This window comes from Paramisgurnus dabryanus, chromosome 11 (assembly GCF_030506205.2).
Source record: "Paramisgurnus dabryanus chromosome 11, PD_genome_1.1, whole genome shotgun sequence".
Taxonomy (NCBI): domain Eukaryota; kingdom Metazoa; phylum Chordata; class Actinopteri; order Cypriniformes; family Cobitidae; genus Paramisgurnus; species Paramisgurnus dabryanus.
Window position 1 is genome coordinate 27,990,744 of NC_133347.1, and position 13,083 is coordinate 28,003,826.

At 36.0% G+C, this 13,083-nt stretch overlaps 2 protein-coding genes across 6 annotated transcripts in view; one reads left to right on the forward strand and one right to left on the reverse strand.

The window, feature by feature from the left end:
* Positions 1-6,694, reverse strand: part of prkg1l (protein kinase cGMP-dependent 1, like) — a 26,944-nt gene extending 20,250 nt beyond the window's left edge. For 3 of the 4 annotated variants that reach the window (XR_010525766.1, XM_065247674.1, XM_065247676.1), the window contains exons 1-5: positions 6,638-6,694; positions 6,252-6,428; positions 5,692-5,809; positions 5,171-5,337; positions 2,593-2,706 (exon numbers count right to left, since the gene is read on the reverse strand). Coding sequence is in view for 3 of the 4 variants with exons in the window: in XM_065247674.1 (XP_065103746.1) it covers positions 2,593-2,706; positions 5,171-5,337; positions 5,692-5,809; positions 6,252-6,423 (571 nt within the window). In the remaining variant the exon portion in view is untranslated. Of the gene's footprint in view, positions 1-2,592; positions 2,707-5,170; positions 5,338-5,691; positions 5,810-6,251; positions 6,504-6,637 lie in introns of those variants that run through there. The other variant, XM_065247675.2, reaches the window with a different exon arrangement.
* On the forward strand, positions 3,279-12,820 carry b2ml (beta-2-microglobulin, like). 2 transcript variants are annotated; one of them, XM_065247678.1, is made up of 5 exons: positions 3,279-3,291; positions 8,458-8,547; positions 10,923-11,195; positions 11,588-11,618; positions 12,054-12,820. In XM_065247678.1, the coding sequence occupies exons 2-4, from the start codon at positions 8,484-8,486 to the stop codon at positions 11,599-11,601; spliced, it is 351 nt and encodes a 116-aa protein (XP_065103750.1). In that variant the 5' UTR covers positions 3,279-3,291; positions 8,458-8,483; the 3' UTR covers positions 11,602-11,618; positions 12,054-12,820. The 2 variants fall into 2 exon arrangements, with proteins under 2 accessions (XP_065103750.1, XP_065103749.1); XM_065247677.1 differs by lacking the exon at positions 3,279-3,291 and having other exon boundaries at positions 8,389-8,547.
* Positions 12,821-13,083: the final 263 nt, after the last annotated feature.

The following is a 13,083-nucleotide window of genomic DNA, read 5'->3' on the forward strand; positions in this document are numbered from 1 at the left end:
GTCGTCTGCATAGCAGTGGTAGGAAAGGCCATGTTTCCGAATGACAGAGCCCAGGGATGTCATGTATATCGAAAAGAGCAGCGGTCCAAGCACAGAGCCTTGAGAGACCCCGGTATCTAGACGTTGGGGTTCGGAGACGTCACCTCTCCAGGATACCCGAAATGACCTATCTGAGAGGTACGACTTGAACCATAAAAGCGCTGTGTCAGTGACACCCATAGACATGAGAGTCGACAGGAGGATGCGGTGATTGACGGTGTCAAAAGCTGCAGATAGATCCAGTAAGATCAGCACAGATGATTTGGAGGCTGCCCTTGCCTGCCTTAGGGCCTCAATGACTGATAGCAGCGCAGTCTCAGTGGAGTGACCACTTTTGAATCCAGACTGATTGCTATCCAGGAGGTTATTTTGTGTGAAGAAAGTGGAGAGCTGGTTGAACACAATGCGTTCAAGAGTCTTGGAAATGAAGGGAAGAAGAGAAACGGGTCTGTAGTTCTCTAGCATAGCAGGATTGAGAGTGGGTTTCTTCAGCAACGGGGTTATCCGGGCCTCTTTAAATGCTACAGGGAAGGTGCCAGTGGAAAGGGATGAATTGATAATGTGAGTGAGAGCAGGGATAACAGACGGAGAGATGGCCTGGAGGAGATGGGTGGGTATGGGATCTAGCGGGCAGGTAGTCGGATGATTAGAAGCCAAGACCTTGGAAACATCTGCTTCGGATAGGATTTTTACTATTCCCTACATAAATAGTCCAGTATATGGGGAAGTAGTGAACGAAAATGATTTCGGACACTGACGTATATACCATTTATTTTTGGTATATTATCGTCATAAACTTAACGCTTAAATCTGTGTGGCTTACTTGATTGTTTTTTGTAAAATGGTAAAGTTAATTTTCTTTCTGTTTGCCTGATTTGTTATGTTCACTATATTAACTGATAATAAATAGGTCAAAAACAACTGCTTGTTATGCTTATTTACTTTAAGTACCATATTATAACTGGTAAGGAGTGTCACATTTCTGGCTGACATCAGAGGTATTCAGGCCAATCACAACGTACTGGTTAGCTGGCTAATCGGAGGAGCTTTTCAGAACGATGAGCTTTGTATAAAATCGGCGCCTTTCAGAGAGGCAGGGCATAGAGGAGCATCAATAATGTACGGTATGTGAAAAATAATGTGTTTTTTTGACCCATAAACCACGCACATTGTAATACATTGTATTTTTGAAGGACATCAGATGAGAAATGAGATTGAATGAAGAAAAACCAAGGCCAAAGAAAAGATAACAATTTCAGGTTGTCACCAAACACAAGGTCTGAACTAAACTAATATAAAGTGTTCAGGAAAGGTTGAGCAGAGGGTTATAGGCAAGTACAGGAAATAAATGAGAATTTGGTGAGGAAAGAGATTGAGGCTGAGCATATAAAAGAAAAAAAGGAATTGGCAAAAGACATTGACTGAAAGATGAAAACAGCAGACAATCAAGACAAACATTGTAGAAAAGAAAGAAATGATCTGAGTTGATGGGAACCTTCATTCACTCTCATTTTTTAAGCCCATTCACTTTCTTTCAATCTTTATGCCTGTTTTTCTGGTCTATTTTCTGCTGTGAACATCTATTAAAATTAATAGGTCAAGCCAATGTCCCTATGGCGCTGAGTCTGAATAGGCTAGATAGATAGACAACATTACTTTTATCATTAATATACATTAACATTAATAGTGTTTGCTTAGGCCTCATTATTTTCTCATTGATAAGAGAATTGCCCAAAAATAGGGGCACAAACATGAATGGCGTGAGATGAATGGATGAATGGCATGGCTTGTTGAGATGTCCCTGCTGAAGGATAAAATAGGCTAAAGACAGACTTGCAATGAAGGAGGGCCTGAGTCACAGTATATCATAGAGACTTAAGGAGGGACTATTATGACTTGGACCAGTGAACAATCACCTAGCAACCAACCAAAATATTCCAGTCACCATCTTCTGTACCCATAAATTGACCCAGAGCAATCCAGTAACCACTCACTAATGCATTAAATGTGACACATGAATTTTTCACACACTATTAATATTTGTTAGTACACAATTATTCAAAATAATACTCTTATTTATCAGATTTATAGAAATAAATATATTATTTTGAGTTGTGTACTTTCTTTTTATGCAATTTTCACATTATGCTCCTCAAAAAGAGAGGGAGAGATTTTAGGGAACGAGAAATACCTAAAAGATTCTTTCAAAAAGAACGATTCACTTATGGATAACTAGTCACTATATCCACTATCACAAGTAAAGACACAAAGAGATTTTTCCATCCTTCAAATTTGGTTGGGTGGTAAATAAAAAAAATTTCTGTGGTGTGAAAAAACTCACACATTTACATCAGAACACATTTGACTTTACAGGCACTTTTTAGGGAAATCAAAATTATTGCACTCAATAAAAAACCTACATTCATCTTTAATAGCAATGATAGAGCAAAAGCTGGTTATTCTTGCTCACTTATGCAAAAATTAAGTGGAACGTGTATGTGTTGTATGTGTGTTTGTGTATTTGTGCATGAAAGCAGAAGTGTTTGCCAGTACCTGTGACAGTAGTGGAGCAGGTGTGGCTATGAATGAGGGCCAGTTCTTCAAACATCACCCTCGGCTTAATGATGTGCAGCTTCTGGCCGGCCCTGGACACCTCCAGTTTCCCCACTATATTAACACACACACACACACACACACACACACACACACACACACATCATCTACACCCTTCAAGGTTGCTGGGAATGACAGGTGTTAAGTGGCAGCGTGACTGTTACATGGACAGATGCCGTCAGAGATGGTGAGACAAATATTGCCGTTCCCCCTAACAAATTACAGCTGGGGATTTAGCACTTCTGGACGGGTGTTGATGATGGGTTTAATGATGGCAATAGATCTCTCTCCTGCTTCCCATCCTTCTTTATAGACATGCACTGACATTTTACAAACTCATGATAAACGCCACCTCACATGATAAACGCGGGACGTGTCTGTCTCTCTCTCTCTCTCTCTCTCTCTCTCTCTCTCTTTCCAGAAACAGGTCAGCCTTACATTTCTCTTTCTACCTGCAAACACTATGGGAGGTGCATACTAATTCATGTACTTCAGCCAGAGGGAGAGCAACCGATTAAGTGACTGTCCAGTCTTGATTTATATTTCTAGAACATATTCTTTGACCCTTAGAATCAAACAGCCAGTTTTTGCTAATGTAATTTTTAAAAAAGACACAGTTTTCTAGTTCAATATTGGTCTGTAGCAGGCACGTTTTTTTTTACATGACGAGCCACATGCGATGATGCTTTGATGGGTTTCGCATGTGTGCCTCCTCGGAGAATAAATCACTGATAAATCATCTATCTTTTTGTTAGTAAAAAATGTATTTAGATTTTAAAAAATTTAACAATTTATTTATGCCCAGCTGCAACTACTTCGTGAACTTCCGCCAGCTCCTTGTTTCCTGTCTGCCATTATTGGACAAACTGATTAATCCAGGTGTGCCTGACAACAACAATAATCAGACACACCTGGATTAATCAGTTTGTCCAATAATGGCAGACAGGAAACAAGGAGCTGGCTGAAGTTCAGGAAGTAGTGCAGCTGGGCATAAAGCCTACTGTTTATTTACATTTATGCTACGGGTCCGTTGAATGCTTGAATCTGATTGGCTGATGAATGTTCTGAGGTGTGCAATTATTTTCTAGGAAACGCACGGCGTAGTTCCAGGCTGTAATAACGGACTAACAAAAACAACATGACAGACGATTTTCCAAGGCAATGACAGCGCTGTTTAGAGACGCACAAAGGTAGCCTCGTTCACACAATCTCACTCTCTCTCTCTCTTTATCTTTCTTTCTTTCTTTCTCTGTTTCTATAGTCATGCTTTAGCACCACTTCTACAAAGGTGCTATAAAGGTTCTCTGTAGCTATAAAAATGGTTCCCCTGTGATTACAAGCTTTTAGTACTATTTAACAAATTTTTTAGAGTGTGTGCTTTTTATACGATAAAACACATCTATGATCGCTACGCCCCAATGATTTGGTGTATCAATGTAAACATATCTGAAACATTCCTAGTGCCCTATAATTTCAGTGTTGCGGAAAACACGGATGGAATCCATCATAAAAATGGAATTTACTTTACAATGCAGACTGTCACGAAATTCTGCAAATTTTGGAGTTAGTCGTTTTTAAAACCCATTATAATTCATTTTCAAATGCTAGCTTTTAACGTGGTTTCAATAATCTGACAGAAATGCGGGTAAACATTTTCCTTTTATGTAAGGTTGGATGTAAAGAAACGTAACGTTACGTCCATTTCTCATCATGCATTGCAAACAATTACAAGAGTTGCCTCATCAGAGCGCAAGCAGGTTTCACCAAAGCCCAGGACACAGCAGACAAAAGAGGTACTGTATACTTTCTTCCCGCGTCTGCCTTGCGCGCATGCACACGTCCACACTCCGCACAGCTTTGAAATTGAAAGTATATTCACAGGATCATTCACAAATTCAGAATAGATGAAAAACGTAGCGGATCAACCGCTGCAAATAAAGTTTAGAGCAAACAACAAAAAAACAAAGACCAGGAATGCAACGCTCTTTACATCTATTTAAATGCTTGTATAGCTCGTTTAAGCGCACATACTGTACTTGTTTAATCTACATGACCATTACACAACACTACAGTATAGCAAAAAACTGAGAACTCGTGCAAAACAGACAGATACGTTTTATGCACCAATAAAAAAATATGAGATGAAGGTCCAACAACAAGTTATAATAACTACTGAAAACTAAATACTACTGAAAAAAAGAGAAAAATAAATGTTTGAAGTTAAACATGCAAATGTGCTATAAAATTATTTAAATATTTACTTGAAATCTCAAGGGGTACTTAATTTAGGTCAAGGGGGTCAAAAAAGTCTAAACCTTTCTTTTAAATAAACAAACAATAGGCCTACTTCCTATCAAATTTATCTTTAATATTGTTTATTTTGTTTTATCCATTTTTTGGCCAGTGAAACAAGAATTTGTAACCATTGTGGCTCTTAAGGCAAAATTTAAAAAATGAAATTATTTACGATATCATCAAATTTACCATTTGAGTGCTATGAGGAAGATTACATTCTTACCTTCCACAATGTATGCCTGGGATCCCTCATCGCCTTCCTTCATGACACACATCCCCTGTTTGAGTGTGATGGGATAGGCAGAATCCACCAAACACAGCATCTGATCCCTGTCTAGATATTTCATACACTCGTTCTCTACAAGAGCTGCTTCTATCAGCCTCTGTGACCTAAATAAAGAAAAACAAACAGACAGACAGATAAAACAGATTACAAAGTAAGACAATACTGACACACTAGATCAGTGGTTCTCAAAGTTTTTCGGTGTGCGGTGCATTACTTCTTGCTCCCCCAAAGAAACTTTGTCACATAAACTTTAATTAAACAAAACATATTAAATTATACATTGTAGTGCTGTTGGTTAGTAGATTTTTTTTTTTTTTTAGGTTTAATTACACAGAATTTAAGATAAAATACTTAAAAAATGGCATAAACTTGGGGCCCCTGGCACAATTTTGCGGGCCCCCAGTTTGGAAACCACTACTATAGATAGATGACAACTGAAATGTGAAGAGTGTTCTTACTCCTGGTTTTTGCTGTAGCTGATTGGAGGATTTTGTAATACTAGTTCTGACTCCATGTTAATGGGCTCTGTTACCAAGGCTCTTCTCCTCACTCTCACAGATGATCCACGCTGTTGACCTAAATGCAAAAAAATGTGTAATAAAAATCTGTACCTTTAAAAATATAACATTCCTCTGAACTGTTTGCTAATGCCAAAGGGTTTCCCCCATTTCTCTTTCCTTTATTCTTCCATCACTCTTTTATTCACCGAAAAGCCTTACAATTACTGATTTATTTTATGTGTCTGCATGTAACGTGCTGTTTTCTGCTTCTCTACCTCAAAACTTTGCACTCCATAAATGTTTATGGGGCAGTTTTCTAGACAGTTTTTCTAGACAAAAAATATATCATGTCTGTTCATCATGATGCTTCTGAAATTGCACTTAAATAGTGAAAAGAAATATTTGTAAGTAAATAAGTAAATAAATATGTTTTGAAGATTGCTGCTATAACATTTACATCTAGTTTAATGCTAAATAAATGCATGCATATACATGTAAATATTGGATAAAGCTCTCACCTGCAGCAGGATTGACAGAGAGCCGCAGCCGGTCGAGCTCCCCCTGCAGGCGGCGGATGAGATCATCTTTAGCGTCCAGTTCAAGCTCCAGCTCATCTATAAGAGCATCTCTTTGCCGTAACTCCTCTATCTTTAACTGTAAGGCGAACTGAAGATCTCTGAGTGTCCCCATGAGCACTGTTAAAGAAATATTAGGACGAGTTTTCAAAGACGGAACAATACACAGTTTTGAAGTCTATGTGCGCGCAGGTTATTGAAGTAAATACTGTAAGAAAATTGACTGTGGCATTCGGTTGCAAAGTAATGCGCTTTTGAAATAAATCGTCTATTTCTATTGTACAAACTGCGCCGATAGCAAACAAAATTTAGGGGGATAAAACGTTTACCTGACTGATACGGTCAGAGAACATGAGCAGGTGTTTCCTACTCTAGTAGCGGATGAGCTTCTACCGTAAACTGAATGAATCCAGATTTCCAGAGTATCAGGGCGCGTACTACGGAGGGGAAGATGGGGGGGTCAGCCTCTCCGAAAGAAGGCTTGACCGCCCTCCCTTCAATGCCCTCCCGTATTGAAATGTTCACATTTAACACATTTTCACATTATAAGTTTAATAGGTGAAAAATAGTTCGCACTGCTTTCTATCTTTAAAGAATGTGTAAACCTAAATATGAGCACCCCTAAAATGGGTCATACCATTGTCACAGCATGAGCGCGCCTAAAGAGGCAATCGGCTATTTAATCGGCTGATTTAAATGAAGTGGGAGATATGGTAAATGTTTAAAAGAGACTTTGTTCTTGAACAGAGTTTTAATTTAAATATAGTTGTCACACATATATTTTTCGTGCTGACTGTACCTGAAACGCCTGTTGTTTAATATGAAGGACTGGTGGTGATTTGATGTTTTTAATCTTTGGTTAGACTCCAGTTTTTACCAAACCACTTCAGTAGCCTGGTGTAGATTAACTCTCTGAATAATTATTTTACTGCCAAATAATTCAATTTCTTTCTGTGTCTTTTTAATAAAATCAGTCTGTCTCTGTTTGAAGCACAAAGATGTTTCATAACTAGTTAACTATTACATCAGGGACCACGATTGTGGTAAATGCCTCAATCAGATGATGCTTTTAAACTTTTTTTTAGACATTAAATTAAATCCGTTGTCTTAGCTAATTTACAGTAAGATTTTAAAAGGTTGAAAATCGGAATAAAGAAAAAATATTTTGTAACAGTGCCATCTAGTGGTTTTGTGTCAAAATGCATTGGTAGCTTCCCAGTTTCTCACACTGCGACTACTACTACTAATTGTGTACACAAGGCTCGATGTCCATTGTGATTGGCTGTAAAAACATGTAACTGAATTTTAATTTTATGAATTTGCCTGGTAATAAAAAATAAAAACGACACAATGAGATGTTCTCTTATTTGACCATTAAGTTTTCACAGAGGTGAACAGTACTTGAATATTTTAAGTAAATTTTCCAAGCATCTGCTTTATCAGAGTGTTTGTCTTGGGAAAATATTTACTTTACTTTACTAAAAAATGTTCACTACATTCTTAAGCATAGAATCATATTGTGTATTCCTTTTATATTGCATATTAAAATTGATTTAATACCCAATTACATAAAATTGTGTACTTTTACTATTATTGAGTAAAAGTACTAAATACTAGATGTTTATGTACTTAAATATTAAATATAAACCAAAATCTTTTTTAATAATCAAAGATGAACCTCTGAACTTATAGGATGAGCAGTCATGTTGACTTTAAATACAACTGATAATATTTACAAATATCTTACTTTGTGTTCAGCAGAACAACGAAATTTATGCAGATTTGTAGCAACATGAGGGTGAGTAAATGGTGACAGAATTTTCATTTTTGGGTGAACTATCCCTTTAAGTAAAGTACTGAAGAAGTTTGACAGTTTTTTTGTTTTAGAAAACTATTTCACGACTGTGAACGTGATGAGAAACCAAATGTATGTGTCACATTTATTACACGCAAAACATCTCAAAGTTCACATTGCCTTTGCAACTGTATCATGTTGTCACCGTCTCACTCACCCAACCACAGAAAAAGAAAATCTCCGATTGGTTGTAAAACATGTATGGGCGTGGTTTAACTTAGTGTCCCGTATGTGTTTCCTTGTTGTTTCAGTATCGTGAGAAACAGGCTCCGTGTGACATATCGTGTTTTTCAGATATTTTAAACAACACTGTTAGCATCATGTCTTGTAAACTCATCGTAGCGGCTGTTGTACTTCTGAGCGTCAGCTGTTTTGCCAAGCAGTGTAAGTAACTTAAACTTGAATTTGACGCAGGTTTTGTACTTATCTTAATTGCGTGATATTCATGTTTTCTGTTTTTCTTATTGCAATGTTCATAAAATATTATGGTAATACTTAGTCCTAAGTAATTTAATGAATAAATATGTTTATTTACTTATTGTTTTTATCAGCGATTCCGAATTGCGACCTAATGTTTACGGCCTAAGTTCATAGGTCGCACTTCGTCGTCTTTTAAAAAGTATGATCCAAAACATTACAGTCTTTAAACCTAACATAGTTGCCCAAAACCTAAAGCTCTGTTAAACGTCTTAATGGATGATTATTGCGTTTGTGAGTAATATATTTAGAGAATAAACTGCTAGAAAATTGGCCTGAACATTTTTACTTTCACTTTCATTATCTGTATTGCGTATTTAAAGAAACTCGTTTCACTGCATACTAATGGCTTAAAGTAATCAAAATATTGCTGCTAGAGCGTATACATAAAATATATAAAAATAAATGATACTTAACAAAGGCAAATACTGTATATGTATAAAAACATACAACCTACAGGTATGCATTTAAAAGACGCTTTTGTTCTATTGTTCATTTTTGTTGCGTTTTTTTTTACAGAATTATAATTAGGCACACCTACATTTAACAGTATGTATTATGCAGTATGCGTATATGATGGTAAATAGAAAATGGTCTCATTTTCTAGAAACCCTCTAACATGTGGGTTGGATAATTAATATTTTTGTGTGATAAACACAGAATCCGATTTTAATATAGTTTTTATTTGAGCTTTTGAAGATTTCCTTATTTTATACCAGCAGGTAGGTGTCAGTAAACATATTTTTGAGAATGAGAGAGCTTATGTTTTGTGAGTTTGTGTATATAAATATTGCAGTAGATATTATTCATATAATTTTCACAACAATGGTGGTTGTTGTCATGTTCATTTTTTTCCCCCCTAAGAAATTTAACCATGGTTTTATTGTTTTAAAAGTGTAGTAACCATGGTTTTTTGGTGTATTGATTACTATCAGCAAAACCATGGTTTTACTACACTAACTGGTTTTTGAAAACCGTGATTGTCAAAACCATGGTTATTTTGTAGTTACTATGGTTTTACTACAGTAACCATGGTTTTTTTGGTTTTAACTGTAGTAAAACCATGGTTAATTTTCTTAAGGGTAACATGAGTCCAAACTTTTGGGACTGGTAAGAAAGCTAAGGTTTTCATAAGAAACCATCAATTTCTAGTTTTGTGTTTCACATCTTCTTGTTATAATGCAATATTTGACCCACCCCATGGGTCTAGGGGAGGGGGTGTTTAAGGTTGAATAAATGAATATCAGCTGATGTCACTCACTTGTCTTCCGCCATTTTGAGTACCTGAAGTGGTTGCAAAAGAACTAGGAGCTATGGCTTCGATATGTTGTGAGCATCAAAATCGCTATTTTTACAACACTAAGAAGGCTCAACACAACATGAGACTTTGCTCGAAGTATCGCCTGTGTCTCTACACGTGAACTCGAGCATTGAGAACATTGTTTGTCAACACAGAGTTTACTAAAAAGAAGGTTTTGAACAACTAACTTTGTTGATTTTGCGTCCGCTCGCCGCCATCTTCCCAGTCAAGATGTATCGATCTCCGAATGCGACGTAAGGAGGGAGGAGAGTAAAGATGGATAGCTCCTAAAGCATAGTTTCATATAAATGCACGGATAATTCGTTGTTTTGTCGCAAGTGAAAAACAGTATTGACCTTCTAGTTGAAAAAGGAGCCTCATATGAGATTCATTCATTCACATTCAGAGATCGATTCTTTATGTCTGGCAGAGATGACGAGCGGACACCATAACAGCCAAAGTCAATTGTACAAAACCTTTCTTTTTAGTAAACTCTGTGTACACAAACAATGTTCTCAATGCTCGCGTTCATGTGTAGAGATCCAGGTGATACTTCGAGCAAAGTTTCATGTTGTGTTGAGCCTTCTTATGTTGTAAAATAGTGGTAGTTCGGTAGCAGCGGACAGCGGCTGGAAGAACGCATCAGGGATCGAGTAGGCATCACACCCTAACCAAGATATATTTTTTTAAAGTAGCGTTTATTTTCATGACAGTCGAGGTGCGACATGTTATCTTTCGTAGCCATTTCCCGTATCCGTAAGAATCATAGACAGTAAAAGATAAGATATCCGTAAATCGTAGCAAGATAGCCAATGCTTGTCAATAGCCTACTGGTACTCGGTAGGTCCTCAAGATGGCGGCATGACGTAAAAGGTCACATGACTGAAATCCATCTATAGGTTCAAATGTAACAGCAACTGATAAAATGTACAAATCAGTGATGTCAAAATAATACTGTTTCCTTCTATTGTATTGTAACTAGCTCCCCCAAAGGTCCAAGTATATAGCCGTAACGTTGGAGAGTATGGAAAGGAAAACGTGCTGATCTGCCACACAAGTGGCTTTCATCCTCCTGACATCACCATTAAACTCCTTAAAAATGGTGTAGAGATTCCTGGTGCCAGTCAGACAGACCTGGCCTTCGAGCAGGGTTGGGACTTCCAGCTGACAAAATATGTAAAATTCACACCCCAGAGTGGAGAAACTTATACCTGCAAAGTTGAACACTTGTCAGTCCCTAAGATCTTCACATGGGGTAAGAAAAGTTCACATCATGTCAATGTTTAGAAATTCCTCTTTTATTCTAATTGATATAACTGATTTTTCGATTTTATGCTTTATTGAATCCAAAAAGCAGTAAGGGAGGTCTGAGTGTTTCATTTATTGGGAACCATTTGGGTTCTGTATTTTGGATATTGGAGTTTTGGAGCTTTCTATACATTTTCTGGTTTAACCCAACGGCCAGAAATAACCTTGCTTTTTAAGTTGTTGTGTAAAACATGATGTTTCACTTGATAAATGTGTGCTAACTTACTACGCGGAAATAAAGAAGGAATCTGAGCATCATAACAAATCTGATTATGATTAAATTTCACATTAAGACGAATGGAAATAAATGCTTGTTTTCTTTTTTGTTTGTTTTTTTAGAGCCTGACATGTGAATTAACAGCATATAGAAGTAAGTTTGATAATATTCCTTTTAGGGCTGCAAAACAATTAATAGTGTCTAATTGTTTGCAGAATAAAAGTTTTTGTTTACATCGTATATTTCTATGTATTGTATATGATAATTATGTATATATAAATACACAAAGATCCAAGTATATATTTAAGAAATATTTACATATGTATATACATTTTTATATTTGAATATATTTAATATTATATATAATTATAAATACTTATATATAATATATTTTTTTTTCTTAAAATACATGTATTAAATGAAACATGCTTTATTAGTTTGAATATCATCATTGATGATTTTTACTACTGTATGTGTAGCACTTCAATCTTAATAGTTTTATTTTTTTTGCATTTCAAAACTAGAACTAGAAGAATAAACGATCAGACTTTATAATTTATCATATATACATTTATTTTTTTATTATAGGTGCCATAAGAAGAAAAACCCTCTATGCTGCAGAGATTCTGCAATAATCCAAATTCAATTGTATGCATCTGCTTTAATGACATTGTGGTGTCAATGTAATTTCTTTCTTCAATTTACTAAGACTTGATGTTAAGAACATTCACTTATATGCTTAAAGGTATTGCGGAGGATTTTTTTTTCTGGGTGGATCATCAAGACTATTGGTCCATCTAGTTGTCAATCAGGAGTGTTGCGCAATTGCATTTTTTTAAAAAGTGGAGAAGGCGGTTCTTTTCTAAAATTCAAGAAAATCCTCCTCTACACCTTTAAGAATCATGAATAATGTCTATACAAACATATATTTTTAAACTCTTGGGGCGGTTTCACAGACATGGCATAGACCTAATACCAGACTAAAATGCATGTTTATGCTGCATTAATTTCAGAACACCTTGTTGTTTATCTCAAGATGCACACAGTACTGTTTTTTCTAAGGTTTGTTTGTAAAAACCACTTAAAAGTCCAAATATAACTAAGGCCTAGTCCTGTATTAAACTAAACTCTGTCAGGGAAACCACCCCTTGTAGTTTTATGACTATAGACACATTTATTTTTGATTGGTTGATTATGCTTAGTAAACTAATCTAGTACTTACATTGTTTATTAACAATAATAGCTCTTATTTTCTATTTAAGACTCAATGAATTTGAAATATGAGTCATTAATAAATAATTACTTTATAATGTATTGTACAAGCTATCAATAAAAATAACTTGTTTTTTCCTTAATGTGTTTTTTACTTGATCTGATATGGTTGTGGAGGTCAGGGCAGAGTTGGAGTGCGACAGTAAATGGTGTCTTATTTCTCGATGTCTGTAATATTAAATATTTGGTCTGTATGTCAGTGATGATTTAAAAAAAGATTGCCTCCATTGAGTTGTTTCAGTGTGTTGTGTTTTTATGACAGTAATAATGTAATTTTGCATTTACATTCAAACATTTAGTGTGACTGGCTGTAAATCTTGTTTTTACATCCAGGATCAATGAATTT